The sequence below is a fragment of the Capra hircus genome, chromosome 8, assembly GCF_001704415.2.
Source record: "Capra hircus breed San Clemente chromosome 8, ASM170441v1, whole genome shotgun sequence".
Lineage (NCBI taxonomy): Eukaryota > Metazoa > Chordata > Mammalia > Artiodactyla > Bovidae > Capra > Capra hircus.
This window is the reverse complement of record NC_030815.1, coordinates 48392732-48404960: the sequence shown is the minus strand read 5'-3', so window position 1 is coordinate 48404960 and position 12229 is coordinate 48392732. Positions and strand designations below refer to the sequence as shown.

General features: G+C 40.2%; 1 protein-coding gene across 2 annotated transcripts; it reads left to right on the top strand.

Moving 5' to 3' along the window:
• Nucleotides 208-11692, top strand: ZFAND5 (zinc finger AN1-type containing 5). Of its 2 annotated transcripts, none has more exons than XM_018052069.1 (6): nucleotides 208-1117; nucleotides 5272-5429; nucleotides 5844-5955; nucleotides 6585-6688; nucleotides 8898-9023; nucleotides 10047-11690. In XM_018052069.1, exons 2-6 carry the CDS (start codon nucleotides 5279-5281, stop codon nucleotides 10193-10195), a joined length of 642 nt encoding a protein of 213 aa, XP_017907558.1. In that variant the 5' UTR covers nucleotides 208-1117; nucleotides 5272-5278; the 3' UTR covers nucleotides 10196-11690. The 2 variants fall into 2 exon arrangements, with proteins under 2 accessions (XP_017907558.1, XP_017907559.1); XM_018052070.1 differs by lacking the exon at nucleotides 208-1117 and adding an exon at nucleotides 1215-1346 and having other exon boundaries at nucleotides 10047-11692.

The following is a 12229-nucleotide window of genomic DNA, read 5'->3' as shown; positions in this document are numbered from 1 at the left end:
CCGTGACCTTGGGCGAGCGAGGAAGCGAGCGAGCGCCGCCTTGCCCCACTCCTTCCCGGTAGCATCAGGGCAATGCTCAGGTTGGACTTTAGAATCGAAAGGGGTGTGAGGGAACTGGACTTGGGAGCTTCATAAACAGGCGGGAAGACCCAGAAGCAAAGAGCGGTCTATTTTCTCTTCTCGAACCAAATCCTTCTAACTCGTTCTGGATGGGTGGGTGAGGAGGAAGAATAAGGAAGAAAGGGAAATGTCTGCCAAAGACTCTAGACAAAGCGTTAAGAACTCAGAGGGCGAAAAGCGGGCTTGACTGAGAAAATCGGAAGGCGAAAAGCTTAGGGCAGACAATCGGGCTAAAAATAGAAACGCATCCTCCACAGGACTATTTCTTTCCAGCTCCACCCTGGAGCCGGCAGCCGGGCCAGTAACTAAGCTCCGCGCAACAGCAACGCGGTCAGGCTCAGCCCCGCCTCCCCGGCCGGGTGACTGAAGGCAGAGGCGCAGCGTCGGGCACGTGACGTCAAGGCGCTCCCCACCGCCGCCGCCGCCGTCGGGGTTTTCGCTGACGCACAGACCCCGCCCCCTCTCTCTTTCCATCGCGGGGCGGAGAGAACGCGTCAGTCGGCCGGAGCGCGGACCTGCCTGCATCACCGTTTGGGGCTCGTCGTTCTGGGAGCTGCACAGCTTCCCCGGCGGTAGCGAAGCGACAGAGAGCGCAGTTCGCGGCCCCTTGCGGTCCCCGGGCTTAGCTGCGCGTGCCCCGCTCGTGCTTGGAGTCAGCCAAACTCGCGGCCGGTGGAGGTGTGAAGCGACGACGGGCGAGCGCAGCGAGCAGCCTTAGCCGCTGCGGCCTTCTGTTCTACTCCCTCCGCCCCCTCCTCCTCCGCCGCTTCCCCCACCGCTGCCCTCCCCCCACTTCCCGAGCTCCGGCTTGTCCCGGCCACGCTCGGGGCTGCTGCGGGAACAAAGGAGGACCCCGCGGCGGCGGCGGCGCCACCTCCGCCTGCGGCTCCAGCCCGCGGCGGCGGCTCTAGGGCTTCCGGCTCGCCCCTCCCAGAGGGCTCGGCCCGGTCCCCACTTCGCCGGCGTCGTGCGCGAGCCCGGCTCTCGCAGTCGAAGAGTAAGTAGCACGGGGCTAGGGGAAGGCGCCCGGCTGCTGGTGCCGGGCCGTGGGTGGGAGTGGGGGACTAGGCGCCGCGAGCCGGCGAAGCCCGAGCGGCCCACGGATGGCGGCGTCAGGGGGAGGGGAGCCCGCCTACCAGCTCAGGAAGCACAAAGACGGAGGCGGCATCCTGTCGTCGTGACCAGAGGCCGGTTCCCTGTGCCCCGGACTCGCTCGCACACTCACGGTCGGAGAAAAAATGCCCGGCGTGCGGCCTCGGGGAGATTCGAGCTCCGGGCCTCGCTCAAATCCATCCCGGCCGCCTTCTGCGGTGGCGTCCCGCCTGGGCTGCCGAACCGGGAAAGACAAAGAGGCGGTGGCGACGGCCGCGCCCCCAACCCCTTGCCCGCCGCACCCCCCTTCGCCGCCGCCGCCTCCGACCCTTTCGGGGCCGGGGGTCGGCGAGGGACCGGCAGGGTGAGAGGCCTGCTTGGCCTACGGAACTGCTGTTCTGCATGACTCAGTGGTTTTTGGAGAAGGCCCTGCTGGGCTTTCCTGAACGAGGCCTCTGCTTGGGAGGGCATGGGGGTAAGGGTGGAGGACCAGTGGGATTCGAACTTGTTTTTAAATTTCCTGGAACGTTGGGCGATAGGGACTTATCCGTGGTGGTTCGGTTTTACCGAGGTTGCTGCATTTCTCGCCGGAGATCCTTTTCATGAAGGAAATGGAGCACCTTCCCCTTTGTTTCGTGCATTTAGGCTGATGAACGTGAAATTTTTTGCTTTCTTTGCACGCACTCCGTGGATCTGAAAGACCTGGGTTATCTTTATTGACTAAATGTTTCCTATTAATCTGGTCTAAGAACACAGTAGTAGTATATAGGTCATAGAGCCGATGTTCTTTAACTTGGCCTTTGGGTGATTTACAGACTTTCTTAAAAAATTAAATGAATCTTTATTTTACTCTTTATTTTTAAAGTAGGGATTCAGAACTGAATTGGTGAAAATATTGAAATTTTATTTTTTCAAGTTTTCTTCTAAAAATGTCCCCCTCTAAAGATGTTTTAATCGTCCCTATTTTCTCTCTCTCTCTCAGGCTCTGTATTAAGCCTGAAAAGGAGCCTTTAAAATCACAGTAATCTTCTCCATTTGGCAAGAGGGAACGAAGATCTGGAGAGTAAGGGCTTGCCCAAGGTCACTGGCTTAGTTAGAGGTAGATTAGAGACTAGAACTCCAGTCTCAGCTCCGGGTAAGGTGACCATTCTTAACGTCTTGTGCACCTGAGAGAACTAAATTCACATAGTTGTAAAAGCCTTTTTTATTTATGTTTGAGGCTGGAGAATTTTTCAGTTACATGCTTCTGTCTTTTGGGGTTTTGGTTTTTAGCTATGAATTAGAGGAGGCCGCAAACTGTAAAGTATATATACACACAGGTACAGTTCATCCTATATTTGATAGAGCTGACACAATGAATGCTCAAGTTTCTAACAACTTTATTAAAGATGCTAAGTAATAATGGTATTGTATTTTTTTCTAAAATACAAATAGGTAAACTTATACAAATAGGGCAACTTATTCCCCACACCCACCTAAAAACTGCCACTAAACAGGAGGGTTGTTTCTATCTTTGTGCTCTCTTCGTTGTGCTTGGGTTTTATAAAACAACTCTGACCGTTGTGTCTGAGTTTTTGGTGATACTTGGATTTCTGATTTGAGATTTTCTCCTTCCCTACCTCAGAAAAAACTAACAACCCTAATGGCATCTTTTTGTTGTGTTTGCTTATATTAGATATACAAGTGCTGCATCTTTAGTTCTTGGGGTTGTGTAGGAGTTGGCAGCCTCTGAGATATAAATAGAAGCTGATTTCAGAGGCCCCTGTTGACTAGGCTTTATGTGAGAGCCTCCATCCAGCTCAGCCTGTCACATTGCAGCCTTGTGACAGGCTGAAGCGCCCGCCCATGTGATCTAAGCTTCTGAGAAATATTAAGGCAAGCTGTGCACTTGTGATGGCATTTAAAAGCTGCCTTTCTAGGGGGAGAAAAGTCTACAAGATGAGATGCCATGTGTAAGGCTAATACCCTGTTATCTCCTGTGTCTCAGTTTGGAGGCTATTTATGGTAAATTGAAGGTAGATGTGTTTTTCTGAAGAAAGTTGGAATACTTTGCATGTGAAATCATTAGGTTAAGATCCCCACCCGCATTTATACAAACAAAAGATTTTTAGAATCAGGTTAATATTAATGTAAGTTGACTTTTAGGCCAGTTTACTCTTTAAGCCACTTGTCAGATGATAGCAAAAGTTAATATAGCAGGTAAGCTAAGCATAATTCTTAAGAGGACTACCAGGAGTGGCCCTCCTTTTTGCATAGGGCAAAGATTCACATATTTTGCATGGTGGGCATGCAAATAAATGCACAATGTATTTTTTTTGCACATTATACTCAAACTCTTAAAAAACTCAGCTGAAAGTGTTTATCAATAAACTTCCTAAGTAATGTTGAAATGTTTACACTACCCTGCTCCAAAATGAGTCAGCTGAATTCCACTTACTATTTAAAGAGGTAGTGTTAACTAAATTAGTACTGTTGTCTGAAGTAAGTTGCAAATATTGGTCAATTTCCATGCAAGCTTCATTGGCTTGAAATATTTTCAAGCTTGAAATATGTCTTTTTGCTAACAAAGGGAAAGATTACTATCATTTAAATGGTTGGGAGAATAATTGTCAGGTTTCAGGACACATCAAATTTGGTTAGTCCTCTTCCTTTGTGGAATTTTGGTTAGTACTTGTTAATACTTTATGATAACTCCCTAAAGAGTATCTTAGTTTGTGCTGGTTGGAAAAAAGCAACATGAAGTTCTAGGAAGTAACAAGCTCTAGTTGGAAGTACTTTCCTATATGCACCTGAAATGTTCATAACTTGTAAGTCACCTCTATTGTCAACATTTAGGTACAGGTAAATGACAATGACCAGAATTATTACACACAATCTCCCTTTGATAAAATGCCCAAATATGCTTTCTGTACATTCATACACAATTTTAGGTGACAAGGAAACCTTCCAGGGTTTTAAAATTTTTTTTCTTAAATATTTATGTTCTGTTAACTCAGCAAATTTTACTAAATTTAGCAAAACATTACTGTATTTGTGTTAATTTTAAGAAGGCTTCTGGAATAGCAAGGTTATATTAAGTTCTTTTTGGTAACCTAGCATTGAATATTAACCATTATTAAAGATTGTATATATTGCTTTACTTTGCTATCTTGAGCTTGGAAAAGTTTCATTATTTTCTGGCATGAGGAAGACAAACGCTTGTTACAAGTTTTAATAGAGCTGTTGGTTAAGAAATCTGTGGCTGATAATTTGTGCTTTGCAGGTTTCTAGGCACTGGCTTTAAAGTATACTTAGACCCAGATTTCACATGTCAAATGTAGAACAAAAGAAATTTCCTAGGCAACTGACCTCTGAATTCTTTAAGAGCTTCACTTTTTGGTGCCAGGGTAACAGGAAGAGCTAGATGATCTACCAGCTCTCTTTTCAGTGTCCTATATGCTTCAGGTGTTGAAGCATTTTAAGAGTACCCATGCTCTGCCCTGCAGCAGAATTGAATTAATTACAAGGGCCCAGTATGTTCAGGTGTTTTAAGAAACCTTCAGAGCTGCTTCCATATACTACTAGTTTAAAGAACCACTAGTAGCTATGAAGAGTCAGTTAATTTTGATGATTTGAAAGGATCTGCCTGTAGTGTAGAACAAAAAGTGATACCAGTTAGAAAAATTGATTTAAACATAATTTTGTGTTTATAAAGAATTAAACAATGGAAGGGTGACCTTTTCAGGAATTAAACAGTGACAGGTGAAATTTTGATGTTTAATGATAGAATTTTTTTGTCCTAAAAATGTCAAGTCATGATAGATGATTGTTTATCAAGCTAAAACAGTTCCTTTCACGTACTTTGTTTTATAAAGGCAACAAAACATTCATAATTTAGCCAATTTTAAAGATTAATAACACAATTTAGGCCTTTATTAGAGACAAATGCAGTGATTAGAAATGACAAAGATAAATGATGACTATCGTACTAATTTAGTGATTGTGTGGGTTTTCTCCCCCCCCCCCCCCCCCCCCCACTAAATTCTGGTTTCTAAAATTTTTATTTTGTTCTGTTTGTAGCAGAAAAATGGCTCAGGAGACTAACCAGACCCCAGGGCCCATGCTATGTAGTACAGGATGTGGCTTTTATGGAAATCCTAGGACAAATGGAATGTGTTCTGTTTGCTACAAAGAACATCTTCAGAGGCAGCAGAATAGTGGCAGAATGAGCCCAATGGGTAAGTTGTTTCCAAGAAATAACACATTTGAAGAACTGGTGACTGCAAAATATACAACCAAGAATTGGGGCCTCAGACTGAGAATCATTGCTGAAAGTCCAAGGAGAGAAGACCTGAGAAAAGCTTGAAACTTAAAGCAACAACCAAGTTCTTGGAATGACTGTATGAGGAATGAGTGACATCTGCAAGCATCTTCTAGCTTTTTCTTTTCCCTTTTTGAGGTTTTATTGGCTATGACTTTTTTATTTATATTTTTTGTTTGGATATCACTTAAGTGTAAGATGCTGCGGCACAGTGAAAAAGTGCTTAAGTCACTAACCTAATTAAATGCAAGTATTTGTTACTTATTAATAGTTTTGATAATGAGTGTTTCTACTGTTGGCTTCATTTCTTACCAGTCCTTTTTTTAAACAGGGACAGCTAGTGGTTCCAATAGTCCTACCTCAGATTCTGCATCTGTACAAAGAGCAGACGCTAGTTTAAACAACTGTGAAGGTGCTGCTGGCAGCACATCTGAAAAATCAAGGTACGATTAAACATTCTTGAGTATTTATAATAATGCATGGAGGAAATAAAGATGACTGGCATAATTATGAATGTTAATAAATAATAATGGTGTGTTACAACATATATATTATAATAAGGATGTTAATATATTAGATACCTACATGTGTTGCACAATTGGGGATTCCAGTGTCCTTTAATATATGATCTTGTAGGTCATTGAGTAAAGATGTGTATAATAAAGCACTGCTGCTGAGTAGCCTAAAGGATACTGTGTTGAGAATGCTGTGCTTTTTCTTGTAATTGAGGTGTGAAGGTTGTACAGAATGAGGCCCTACAGATCATTGTGCTGCTACATAAGGCATTCTGGCAAAGTTGTCCCTTTTGCCCTTAAATTACAGGCACAGCTAAATATTTCTAGTTGGCTCTGATGGAACACTGTAACCTATACAAATATGCAGGCTTGAATTGATGAGCCATTTATCAGATCGCTCTCCTTATTCTCAGACATTTGTGCTGGGCATCCTTTTTAGAGTATTTAGCTCCATTTGATCATGCTACAAATAATATATATATGTTGAACTGACAACTTACCATCTCACCAAGAAGTACCCTTAACATCTTAAAAAATGTTTGCTTGAACTCAAATAGAAATATGCCTGTGGCTGCCTTGCCTGTAACTCAGCAAATGACAGAAATGAGCATTTCAAGAGAGGACAAAGTAACTACCCCGAAAACAGAGGTGTCAGAGCCAGGTATGCTTTTTATCTGATTCTTTATCTCTTCTCTGCCCATGCCCCATTACCTTTGCACCTATAAATCAGCAAACTTTTATCATGTGAAGGCTGGAAATGTCAAGAATTTAATGAATTTAAAAGGTAGGTTACCACTACATGAAGTATCTAACATTAAAGAAGTATCTAAAATTAAAGAAGTATCTAAACATTAAAGAAGGAAGGTATTGTTCATAAACAGAAGAAATTTGAATTGCAAAGCCATGGAGAAAAAATAATCAAAAGTGTTAACTCTTTAGTCTTGGATATTGTCAATACTGCAGGAAATACTCAAACAAAAGAACATATTGAACACTGAAGCTTTCAAGTTGAAGTGTGGGATCCCTATGGGAGTTTAAAACTCAGTGTGGAATGGCATTTTGGTTTTCATTAAATAGTGACTGAGTCTATGCTGAACTTAACATTAAAGAAAGCACTTCTGGTGGTGCTCTGTTGTCAGGCTGACTTTTTTACTTTTCATTGCTAGACCCTGGAACGGTCATACTCTGTGGTGCACACAGTTGATTTGATCAATTTATTATTTCCTGGTATAGTGTTGACTGGGACACAGTGTTAAAACCTTTAGTGAGAAAAAAGGGTTGGATATGTAATCTGCTTTGGAAGCTTGCTTTTGCTAATGTTACATAGCCAAGCTTATGTGAACCATATAAGTCTTGATTGATAAAGCTAAGGTGAAAGTTTTTATGTTGGGTGGTTGAATCCATATTTGGTATTTTAAAGTTCCATCCTTATGATGAAAAACTGACCAAATTAGTGTTGTTCCGTTTCATTTGTTTTTGTTTTTTAAAAAAAGAAAATCTTGAAACAGTACTTTTTTGGATTAGATCTGTAACTATTTCTGTGCATTTATTATTTCTTTACCTGAATGCACTTTGCTGCTCTGCCTGTTCTGTATCATCTTTCTTTCCTTAACTACTCGCACCCCCACCAAAGTCTTGTGTATGTTTTAAGAACCACTGTCCAGTTTTTAGGTATAGCCAGGGAAATGGCTGTCACCTCCCCTAGACTATTCCACAGACTGTCCTTCCATTATACCATCACAACAATACATTAGGGTTGCCATGGTAGATTGTTAGGAATAAGTAATAGCTAGAATATTACCAGTGGTCTAATATTATACTGTTAATTTCACTGGATATATCACTAATGTAAATGAATTCTAAATTTGGAGAGAATTTCAGTAAGTTGTTATTAAACCAGTTGGTTTGCTATAGAGTTTGGATTTATGTTGATAGTATTAATGCTGGCCTATTCTTTAGGCAGTAATTCTAGTATTTTATGCATCAATTTGCTTTTCTTGGGATTTGGATTAATATTAATTTTATAAAGGTAGAATTAAATTTTGTTTTAAATAACCTGGAGGTAATATGAACTCACAGTTATCTGCAGTTTTATCTTTATATTGACAAATTCTGTTGATGTCTTGAGTGAACTTAAAACTTAGATCCCTTTTACCTGGAGAAACGGACTTTTAAAAGTAGGTCATATCTCTCATTAAGTATCACAAAGTAAATTAAAGCTATGCTGTAAAAATTCTTGTTTTGCCTATGGAATCCTTAAGCTTCACAGGTATATTGTCCTAAAGACAGTGTTTGCTAATCTTCAAAAGAAGGTTTTTTTCTTTTTTTAAAAAGACTTGCCATGTTTCCTGCATAAGACAATATAAAGGACTTCTTAAAATGATACAATAATCGTGAAATTTTAGAGTCTGAGTTAGAGGTTAATGATTTGGGTTTTACTTGTCAAAATTTACTGGGTTTATCTACAGTTTTTCTTTTAACTTTTCAGTATAAAAACAAAATGACTTTATAGCTAAGTACCTCAGAAGTTGGCAGCCTTATTTACTGAGTAGTAATGAATTTGAATCTGCCCTAATTAAGAAGATTGCATTTAGGTATTTGCAGTGTGGAAACTAAGCAGATGACCACATCTCTCAGGTCTTTAAAACCTAGAATTAGGATTTTGTTTCCCAGTCCTAAAGTGAGTTTAATGGAATTTAAGTGGAGTGATAATAAAGTAAAAGATTCTATTTAAAATACATGTTATATGTTTTCTTTCAAGACGGGCTTAAACATTTTCATGAAGAGTCTTACTGTTTAGTTTTTTACTTACTAGATAATTGTCAGCCAAACAGTTGACAAACTTCTAATTTTTACCCTTGTTTTTTCAGTTGTCACTCAGCCCAGTCCTTCAGTTTCTCAGCCCAGTACTTCTCAAAGTGAAGAAAAAGCTCCTGAGTTGCCCAAACCAAAGAAGAACAGGTGTTTCATGTGCAGAAAGAAAGTTGGCCTTACAGGTATTCAAGAGCTCCTGGTTACTCCCTATGGAATTCAGTTCAGTTCAGTCACTCAGTCATGTCTGACTCTTTGTGACCCCATGAGTCACAGCACGCCAGGACTCCCTGTACATCACCAATTCCCGGAGTTCACTCAGACTCATGTCCATCGAGTCCGTGATGCCATCCAGCCATCTCATCCTTGGTCGTCCCCTTCTCCTCCTGCCCCCAATCCCTCCCAGCATCAGAGTCTTTTCCAATGAGTCAACTCTTGGCATGAGGTGGCCAAAGTACTGGAGTTTGAGCTTTAGCATCATTCCTTCCAAAGAAATCCCAGGGCTGAACTTCAGAATGGACCAGTTGGATCTCCTTGCAGTCCAAGGGACTCTGAAGAGTCCTCCAAGACCACAGTTCAAAATTAGTCTTAAACATAAAACACCCAACTTTAAAGAATAGGAAGTTTCCACAGTAGACTGGAAAGGGGGCAGTGAGAAGAAGTTGAGTTTGCTTTCCATTGGTCTCTCTAATCCTATGAAACCCTTTTCCTGACTTAGGCCTTCTGAATTATTTTCCTTTATAGGATTAGTAAAAATTTCATCTCTTTTGACTCTTTCCTTTGTTCTAGGGGAGAGGTAGTTGAACTAAACAGTAATCACCTGCTTTGAGTCAGACACAAAATGTTTTGGATACTTGTTAATTGTTTAAATCTCAGAACTGTATGTGGTTGTCTTCTAGTTTTCACGTGCAGAAACATTATTAGTCAGTATACAGTAGGACTAGAATTTAAATCCGGTTCAGTCGGACTCCAGAGCTTTGTGATTTTTCTACTGTGTTTGATATCTACCAGAGTTTATGGAAGAGAGTTACTTGTATTTCTCACCATGTCAGAAGAGGTTGAAAACACTTTTCACAATTTAAAATGACAGTTGGTTTAATATTACAGAGAGTCATGAAAATCTGGTTCCTTTCCTATATTGATTTATGCCTTGTTTCTTCTAATTGCTTTAAGTTCCTAAATAACTCTACTTCCTTTTATATGTACAGGGTTTGACTGCCGATGTGGAAATTTATTTTGTGGACTTCACCGTTACTCTGACAAGCACAACTGTCCATATGATTACAAAGCAGAAGCTGCAGCAAAAATCAGAAAAGAGAATCCAGTTGTTGTGGCTGAAAAAATTCAGAGAATATAAATTACTACTTGTGAAGAGACTGATAATTTGTTTTTATTTTAATATACCGTAGGAAAACATTAAAGAGCAGATGCATGGCCATTTTCCTTTGATGTTCTCCAGAGTTTTACTTTACACTTGTCTGTCTTATAATTGATATTTTAGGATGTTTGGGTGTTTGTTACAGGCAGAATTGGATAGATACAGCCCTACAAAATGTATATGCCCTCCCCTGAATAAAATTGGATGAAAATCTGCACAGCAAATTGAAATACACAGATAATAAGGACAAAATTTAGTTCCTTCGTGCCAAACAGAATAAGTGAAATACCTTTCTGCATGTTTGCAGCATATCTGCCTTTGGAAATGTAATCAAGGTATAATCTTTGGCTAGTGTTATGTGCCTGTATTTTTTTAAAGAAATGGTACACCAGAAAAGGACTGGCAGTCTACTTCTACCATAGTTAAACTTCACCCTGTTAATTTCCACATGTTCCTTGGAAGCAGGAGGAAAGCTATAAGAATCAGACCTTTCCATGAAACCAGTGTTTGGTGCCATATGTAAGCCTGGTTAATTGGTGTTCTAAAAATTGTCAAGAGATTCTGTGAAAGGTACACGTTTAACTGGTTAAAGAGTAAAACGCATCAAGCCAACAGGGTCTTGAGCTATCTTTGAAGCTTATTATGCTGGCCTGCACCAGACAGTGTCTGCATTACTCTCATTGCTAAAAATGTGTAGAACAAAACTGCACTAGGATTAATTTATTTACAAGAAGAAATTAAAACTATGTTTGGTTTTCACATACAGCAGCTCTATGGAGTAACATGCATCTGAATTTTAAGTTTGCAAAGGTATCTGAATAGTTAATTTTTCATGTGCATATTTTGTCGAATGTTTTGGTTCAAGAAAGAATGTTTAAAGCTTTTTTAAAGACTTCAGTTCTTAATGTAACTGTACCCTTCTGCATGGAAAATCATAACCAACATGGCTGCAGTAGACTTCTTAGTGGTATCCAGCACCACTTGCAGAGGGCTGCTTTATATTAATTGTACTTGGGTGTAGGACTCTAGTGTTCTTGGGTGTATTGCATGGGCTGCATTATCTACAGCATTGTACAAATAACAACTAGAAGAGGCAGTATACTTCACTGATGCTTGTCTGGTAATATCACTTCTGTGTTATAATGGAAGGTTTTTTGTGATGTATGAAACTTGTGTTTTTTATATATAAATGAGTATAGTTAGATTAGTGTCGTGGTAATGCCTGTTTTCATCTGTAAATAGTTTTAAGTATGTACACGAGGCACTACTTCTGATTTATTGCAGTGTTCAGTCTTAGTTTTTACTTTTATTCTTAAAGCATTCAGTTTTGCTTTCAATTTTATGTACCTTAGTTCTAAAGTTAGATTTGCAGATGTGTACAGATAGTACATATTTATGTATTGCACATAATCATGCTATTCAGCATTGATGCTATATTGTATTATGTAAATAATAAAAGCCATGTACAGAGGGAGACTTTCCACTTGTTTATTGGGTTTTTAAGCCATAGTTAGATATTCTAAAGGGGGATAATTAGGAAATGTTTGATATTGAACTTCAGTCGTGTTTATAGACTTTGCATGGCTATATTATTTTTTTCATTTCCATTCCTAAACATTCACATGAGAACCATGAGATGAGTGTTAAACTATTATGAATTGGCACTTTAGGATCAAAACTGTTAGAATTTAGGTCAGTTATTCCATCCTATCTCCCTTTTCTCTTTTTCGCTTTATAAATGGCACTTCAGGCATTACAACTGGTTTACAGCAACTGGCATAGTTTTATTTGGGGTTTGATTCTAATGTTAAGATGGTCCCGTGGGCTTGGTCTTTGCAGGTGTCATGTGAGATAATAACAAGAGCTAACAGTGCCATGTTGACTTGGCCAATGCAATAGCTGAAGCCAAAAAGCAGAACCATTACATCTCGATGGAGTTGGAAATGGAAATATTCAGTACTTAACATGATGATTCGCTACCACCTGTCACAGTTCTTTGCTGCTACTTTTGCT